This window comes from Lipophrys pholis, assembly GCF_963383615.2.
Source record: "Lipophrys pholis genome assembly, chromosome: 11".
NCBI classification, from domain to species: Eukaryota; Metazoa; Chordata; class Actinopteri; order Blenniiformes; family Blenniidae; genus Lipophrys; species Lipophrys pholis.
The window spans coordinates 899494-906708 of record NC_137631.1 but is presented as its reverse complement, the minus strand read 5'-3'; the positions used below and the strand labels follow the sequence as shown (position 1 = coordinate 906708).

At 55.0% G+C, this 7215-nt stretch overlaps 1 protein-coding gene across 1 annotated transcript in view; it reads right to left on the bottom strand.

The window, feature by feature from the left end:
* Nucleotides 1-3931: 3931 nt before the first annotated feature.
* Nucleotides 3932-7215, bottom strand: part of zfpm1 (zinc finger protein, FOG family member 1) — a gene marked incomplete at both ends in the record, with an annotated part of 12686 nt that continues 9402 nt past the window's right edge. The window contains 8 exon segments of the mRNA XM_080474752.1: nt 3932-4163; nt 4228-4971; nt 5025-5191; nt 5193-5291; nt 5293-5415; nt 5503-6144; nt 6187-6545; nt 6648-6890. Of these exon segments, the coding sequence (XP_080330878.1) occupies nt 3932-4163; nt 4228-4971; nt 5025-5191; nt 5193-5291; nt 5293-5415; nt 5503-6144; nt 6187-6545; nt 6648-6890 (2609 nt within the window).

The window sequence follows — 7215 nt, the reverse complement described above, 5'->3', positions numbered from 1 at the left end:
GGAGGAAGAGAGAGGAAGAGGGAGGAAGAGAGAGGGAAAGGGAGGAAGAGGGAGGAAGAGAGAGGAAAAGGGAGGAAGAGGGAGGAAGAGAGAGGAAGAGGGAGGAAGAGAGAGGAAAAGGGAGGAAGAGGGAGGAAGAGGGAGGAAGAGAGAGGAAGAGGGAGGAAGAGGGAGGAAGAGGGGGGGGAGAGGGAGGAAGAGGGGGGAAGAGGGAGGACAAGGAGGAAGAGGGAGGAAGAGGGGGGAAGAGGGAGGAAAATCCAGGAAAAGGGAGGAAGAGAGAGGAAAAGGGAGGAAGAGGGAGGAAGAGAGAGGAAGAGGGAGGAAGAGGGAGGAAGAGGGAGGAAGAGGGAAGAAGAGAGGAAAAGGGAGGAAGAGGGAGGAAGAGGGAGGAAGAGAGGAAGAGGGAGGAAGAGAGAGGAAGAGGGAGGAAGAGGGAGGAAGAGGGAGGAAGAGGGAAGAAGAGAGAGGAAAAGGGAGGAAGAGAGGAAGAGGGAGGAAGAGAGAGGAAGAGGGAGGAAGAGAGAGGGAAAGGGAGGAAGAGAGGAAGAGGGAGGAAGAGAGAGGAAGAGGGAGGAAGAGAGAGGGAAAGGGAGGAAGAGGGAGGAAGAGAGAGGAAAAGGGAGGAAGAGGGAGGAAGAGAGAGGAAGAGGGAGGAAGAGAGAGGGAAAGGGAGGAAGAGAGGAAGAGGGAGGAAGAGAGAGGAAGAGGGAGGAAGAGAGAGGGAAAGGGAGGAAGAGAGGAAGAGGGAGGAAGAGAGAGGAAGAGGGAGGAAGAGAGAGGGAAAGGGAGGAAGAGGGAGGAAGAGAGAGGAAAAGGGAGGAAGAGGGAGGAAGAGAGAGGAAGAGGGAGGAAGAGAGAGGGAAAGGGAGGAAGAGAGGAAGAGGGAGGAAGAGAGAGGAAGAGGGAGGAAGAGAGAGGGAAAGGGAGGAAGAGGGAGGAAGAGAGAGGAAAAGGGAGGAAGAGGGAGGAAGAGAGAGGAAGAGGGAGGAAGAGAGAGGGAAAGGGAGGAAGAGGGAGGAAGAGAGAGGAAAAGGGAGGAAGAGGGAGGAAGAGAGAGGAAGAGGGAGGAAGAGGGAGGAAGAGGGGGGGAGAGGGAGGAAGAGGGGGGAAGAGGGAGGAAGAGGGAGGAAGAGGGAGGAAGAGGGGGGAAGAGGGGGGAAGAGGGGGGAAGAGGGAGGAAGAGGGAGGAAGAGGGAGGAAGAGGGAGGAAGAGGGAGGAAGAGGGAGGAAGAGGGAGGACAGTCGAGGTGTTTTAGAAGCAGTGTAGCAGGTGAACGTGTGAAAGCAGCTTGTGACTGACTTCTCTGTCACTCCCCAGATTTCCATCGTCTTCATCAACAAGACGCCCGTAGTTTGAATTATTCAGAACGATCGACTGCAGGAACACGAGGCGATGTGGGGAACGGGTTTGGGTCGTACCCGGGGTTCTGTAACCTTTATCACTTTACACCAAAATCAAGTTCCCCCGGAGCGACAGAAACACGAGTTCACACATTCTCCCCATCGACGGGGTTTTCAGGAATTTCTTTCAATGTCTTATTGTTTTTATTTATATTTATTTAAAAGAGTTTGGGGATCAGTGCCTTGCTCAAGAGGTGGCGCGGTTGCGTTCACGACGACGGTTTTGTTCCTGAAAAGTTCTGAAGAGGATTTCAGCTTTTCCGCCGTCGACCCGGAGACGGCGCCCGGGGTGTTTTCTGAAAGTTCCCCGTGGCTCCGATCACCGTTGCCGTGGAAACACCCAAAACGCCCGGAAGGCGGAGCCTCGGCTTGTCGTCGGAGAGACGGAACGAACACGTTCCAACGCGGGGAAAACAACAAAGGTAGAGAAGCTGCTGCGCTGCAGGTGACGAGGAGGAAGAAGGCCTGAAGGGTGAACGAGAACGTGACGTCGTAGGAGAAGAAACTCCGACCTGCCGACGATGAAGAGGAAAAGACGGTCGGGCTTTTCATCGCCGTCACCAAAATAAAACGTCTTTTCAACGCGGTGTTGTTTTGGTGCTGCGGCGTCTCGTTTCACTGCGATGGAGCTTCAAGGTTTCTACTTTTAGACGTGTCGCGACTTTGTAAAGATGTTTTTGCTTTTGTTTTGTTTTATAACATCAGTGTTACTTTGATATTTGTGTTGCGACTTCTGTGTTTGTGACACAAACTTTAGATTTCTGTTCAGACTTTTGTAACTTTGTAATGTTTTGTATTTATGTTGAGATTCTCTGTGATCCCGTTTCCTGTTCTAACGTGTTGTTGTGACTTGTATTGGTGCCGTAGCTGTTGTGTTGTGGACTTTTACATTTGTGCGGCACTTTTTGTAACCATGTTTTTGTAAATGTAGTGCACGTTTTTTTATCGTCATTGTTACTTTTATACTTGGGATTAGGATGGCGACTGTTGTAATGATGTTTGTTTTTTTTCTGTTGCATGTTTGATATCATAGTTGAACTTTTGACGGTCGTGTCGACTCTTTGTGAAAAAGTTTTGAACATTTTATTTGCCACATTTTAATTTCATTAACTTGTAGCAGCTCCAGTGTTTAAAAGCCCCCCCCCCCCCCAAAAAAAAAAATAATTAAAGAAAGGTAAGAAATGAACACAAACTGTGCTTGACCTCCTGCGAAAGGTCAAACAGCTTCGACTTCATTACCGGATAGAAACACAATCATGATAATATATATATATATATATATATATATATATATATATATATATATAAAAACAACCACCTTAGTTTAATGAGCAATGAAGACCTGCCTCACTGCCTTCATCCCTCACGCAGCAAAACCTGGATGTCAGGATGCACTTTTCATCCAAATGTGTTGAGAATCAGCAAAATTCATGAGATAAGGGGGATTTAAAAAAAAAAAAACCAACAACAACAAAACAAACAAACAAACAAACAAACAAACAAACAGCGTAGCGTGCCGGTCACAGAAGTGGTGATAACAGTGTGAGATCCCAGTGATTACCGTGAGGAGATATTACATATCTACACTTAGAAAATTCACTTCAACACCCGCATCCAAACGCTTTCCTTCCAACAGTATGAAAAATATTCAAATAAAAAATACAAATACTCTCGAAACACTAGGTAGGTAGTTTTCTGTTGACATGAAATCAGTGAGGACTTAAAAGATAAATATTTCACATTTTTCTCGTCTTTTGAAAGAAAATAAGAATTTGTATGCATGAAAGAAAAGAAGGTCTGTCCAGGTATTTTTTTTGTTTGTTTGTTTTTGTTTGTGGGTTTGAAACATCGTCCTTCAGTAATCCGTAACATCGCGAAACAACGTTTTCTTTTTTCTTCAGCTAAAAAACGCCTCAGCTTCTCTAGTAAGCAAAAAAGAGCCAGTGTTGAAACCAAAAGCATTATAGAATTCTTCTTTTCAGACATCATACACTATGGACAGATAATAAAAAGCATTAACAGTGATCGAGTCTTTTTTTTTTTCTTTTCTTTTTTTTTACCCCGCCCCCCCCCCCGCCCCCCCCCCCCCCCCACATGAGAAGATCGTCCCAGCCGGATCTGAAACACGACTGGAGATTCATCACAATCCACATCAACGTCACCAGAAGTCCGAAAAACCTCCAGATCCACGGCCGATCACTTCAACAGAGACACAAAGGAGGTTGTTGACTTCATATCCGCTTTAACGTCCCATAATGCAACACACCGCGAGGTCCGGCGGGCGCGTGCAGGAGCGACACCGCCTCAGCTCGTAGTGTACTTCAAACTTTGACCCATAGGAGGCGCGTCAGTCACTGTCTGTCCGTAACACGACCCGCAGGGCGTCAGGCCGGGCGTCAGGCCCCGCTGGAGGGGAGTAACAGTCCATTCACTGTTCACTGGAGGAAGAGGCCGAAGCTCCAGAGCTCTGGAAGTTCCACTGGAGAGACGGAGGGGGGGAAGGAGACGAGGAGGAGGTCCGCTGGGCTCACTTGACGTGTTCGGCACTGTGAGACGAGCAGTAGTACTTCTTGTGGGCGATGAACGTGGAGAGGCTGCTGAACTTGATGTTGCACAGTCGGCAGAAGCGGGAGTTTCCGTTCTGGACGGGGGAGGCTGTTGGGGTCTTGGGGGCGGGCTGAGGGGGCGTGGTCGCCGCTGGCTTGTCGGGCTTCTCCCTCGGGGCCTCAGGCACAGGTGATAGAGTCAGAGAGGGAGCCCTGGGGGGAGACACCGGCAGAGGAGAGCTGGCCGGAGGAGAGGCGGCGCCGGCCGACGGGCTACCGTTTAGCAGTGGGGAGACGGGCGAGGTGGCGCCGCTCCGGGCCTGGCCGTTTGACACCGTCTCTGTGCACCCAGGAGACGAGTTTGGCCTGGCTGGTCGGCGTGGCGGACGCGCCGTCTCTGGGACTGAGGCTGGGACTCCGGCTGAGCGCGCCGCCCGGCTGCGGCGGCGCCTCCGGGGGCGGCTGAACGGTGACCACCAGGCCGTGGGTCACCTTGAAGTGCTCCATCAGGTCACATGAGATGGGCCTGTTGGGACAGTACGGGCAGACCACCTGGGTGGAGCCCGTTCCCTTGGCGCCCGCTCCCGGAGTGGCGGCCAGGGAGACGGCCGTGTGGGACGGCGACGTGGCACCGGAGGCTGTTAATGCGGAGGGGTGAGGGCTGGACGACGAGCCTCCAGCCTGGACCATCCACTCGGCGGGAAGAGCTTTGGCCTCGACGGGGTGCAGGAGGTCGGGCCGGTCCTGCTGAGGTCGGCTTTTGGGAGACGTGGAGGCCGACCTCTTGAGGCGCTGGAGCTGCTCCAGAGTGTGCGGCTGCAGGGTGGTGGCGGGGCAATAGTAGGTTTTGTGGGCCAGGTAGTTCTCGATGCTGTTGAAGCTGATGCTGCAAGCGGTGCACTTGTGGTAGTCGGTGAGCGGCAACGCCGGAAGGATGCCGCCGCCGCCGCCGTGCCGCGGCCCCTCCCTCAGACGGGGTCTCTTGCTGAGGTCAATCGGACCGTCTCCTTCGGGGCTGGAACTGCCCGCGCCGCAGGAGAAACTTCCTGCTTCACCGCCAAGCCCAGAACGGACGGAGACGGGGCGGATGCAGCGGCGGAGGCCGCGGCTGCTGCAGCGGCGGCGTTCGCCAACGCTTCAGTCCTGGCCATGTGAATCTCGTACATCTTCTTCCTCTTGCGCGTGCGGATGGGCTGTGGAAGAAAAGGGGTGGCATTGGGCACTTTTGGCTGTGTGCGTGGCTCTCTGGTTGGACGGGTCGTGGCGTGACGCACAGTAGAAGCGCTTGTGGACGGTGTAGTTGTCGTGGCGGCTGAAGCGGATGTTACAGGCTTCACAGAAGGGTTCTGTTGGGGTCGTCCTCCAGGTCTTCAGCAGAGCCACTAGCAGGACTCTGGCTGCCCTCGCTGGCCCGCCCTCCGCCCGCTCCTCCTCCGACACTCCCCCCCCCCGCCACCGCCTTCCCCTTCGGAGGACGACGACACTCCCTCCCTCCCCGCCAGAGCTTCTGTCTTCACTTCCACCACCCTCCGAGGTTCTGTCGCTCCGCTGCCTGCAGGCGTGTCGGAGCCGGTCGGGGAGGCCGACGCGGCTCTGCTCGACGCTCCACCCTGAGGGGAGGTGGAGGAGCCGCGGGTGCCGCCCCGGGAGGAGCTCCGGCTGGGACGGCGTCTCTGGCTGAGCCGGCGCCAGAGGCGGAGGCTGCACCGTCACCCTGGTGCCTGCTGGAGCAGTACAGCCTCTTGTGTGCATAGAAGTTGTTGATGTTGTTGAAGGTGATGTCGCACTCGAAGCAGGTCGCCCCCTTGTGGGGCGGGGTCACCGCAGCAGTAGGTGGAGTTGGTCCAGAGGGGAAGAAGGCTGCCGGGCTGTTCTGAGCGATGGTCTGGCCCTGCTTCAGACGGCTGTGGACCATTTCTGACATTTTGGCCAGGATCTCAGAGGCCTGGGGCAAGATGGCCGCCTCGGGGTTGAACATGTACTGGGGCAGGAACATGGCCCCCCCAGGAACGACAGAGCCTCCCCCCCCCACGGGGGCGGGGCTGGACCCGGGGGTGGGGCTGGTCGGTTCTGCCTTCACAGTTGCAGAGGCTGGACTCTTGGGAGAGTTGGATTTTAAGCAGGACGAGGTTGTCTGTCTCTCTTTTGTCTTGTTTTCGTCTCGATCGTCCTCTTGAGCATCTTCCTCATCCTCCCCCCCCTCCTGCTCCTCCTCCTCTCCCCCGCCCACTCTCACCTCCTTCATCTCCATCTGCTCCTCAGCCTCAGAGTCCGAATGCGGCTCCTCCTTGATCTTCAGCTCTGTGGTTTGTCCGTCAGGAGCGCTGAAGTCTCGCGGCGTGGCCGAGCCGCCGTTGGCTCCGGGGCTGGAGGACTCCGGCTTGGGGACGCAGGCCGACGGCTCCCTCTCCTGGGGGGACAGCTGTGGGTGGTCGGCCAACGACGGGGTCCCCTGACGAGGAGTCGGGCTGCGCTCTGCCGGGACGCGGACCTCCAGGTGAGTCCGGACGTGCTGCTGAAGCTGAGCGGGGGATTCACAGTTGTGGCCGCAAACTTGACACTTCAGCACCACCCCCGAGTCTCCGGGACTCAGACCTGACGAGGAAGACCGGGTTAGTCACACGACGGTAATATCGAATCGGATCGACGGTACCGAGTATCGGTAGACGTTGGCGGGGCAGCGGCGGCAGGACTCACCGGTGGACATGGGCAGCTTGGGCAGGCCCGGCCCCGGAGAGTAGACCTCACTGTGGGACCCCGGCTGGCAGACCATGTGGCTGGTGACCAGGTGGCTGTACAGGATGTCCCTGGTGGTGGAGATGAACCCACAGCCGTGACACACCCCGTTCAGGGTGTCCGTGTGCACCTTCAGGTGGCGCTCACAGTTCGCCTTGGTGGTGAACGCCGACAGACAGATGAGACAGACGAACGGACGCTCACCTGGAAAGAACCGACAGGAAGTTACAAGTTTAGACCCAAGAAAACCTGATCAGAGTTAAGCCTCGTTTCCATGACAACTTCTCAGGTGGAAACGCTGAACTCCCGTAGTGCTCTGGGTCTCTGTTTACAAGACAACGATGCTCTGCACCACTGAAAATACAACTATTAAAAAATGTCAGATTCCATGTCCGTGTAGAAACGCTGCTGCACATGATCACCACGCCGTAGTAACTAGTAACTAGTAACTAGTAATCTCCAGACTATAGAGCACACCTGACTATACGCCACACCCACCAAATTTAAAAAAAGAAGCTGCAGGGGTCCA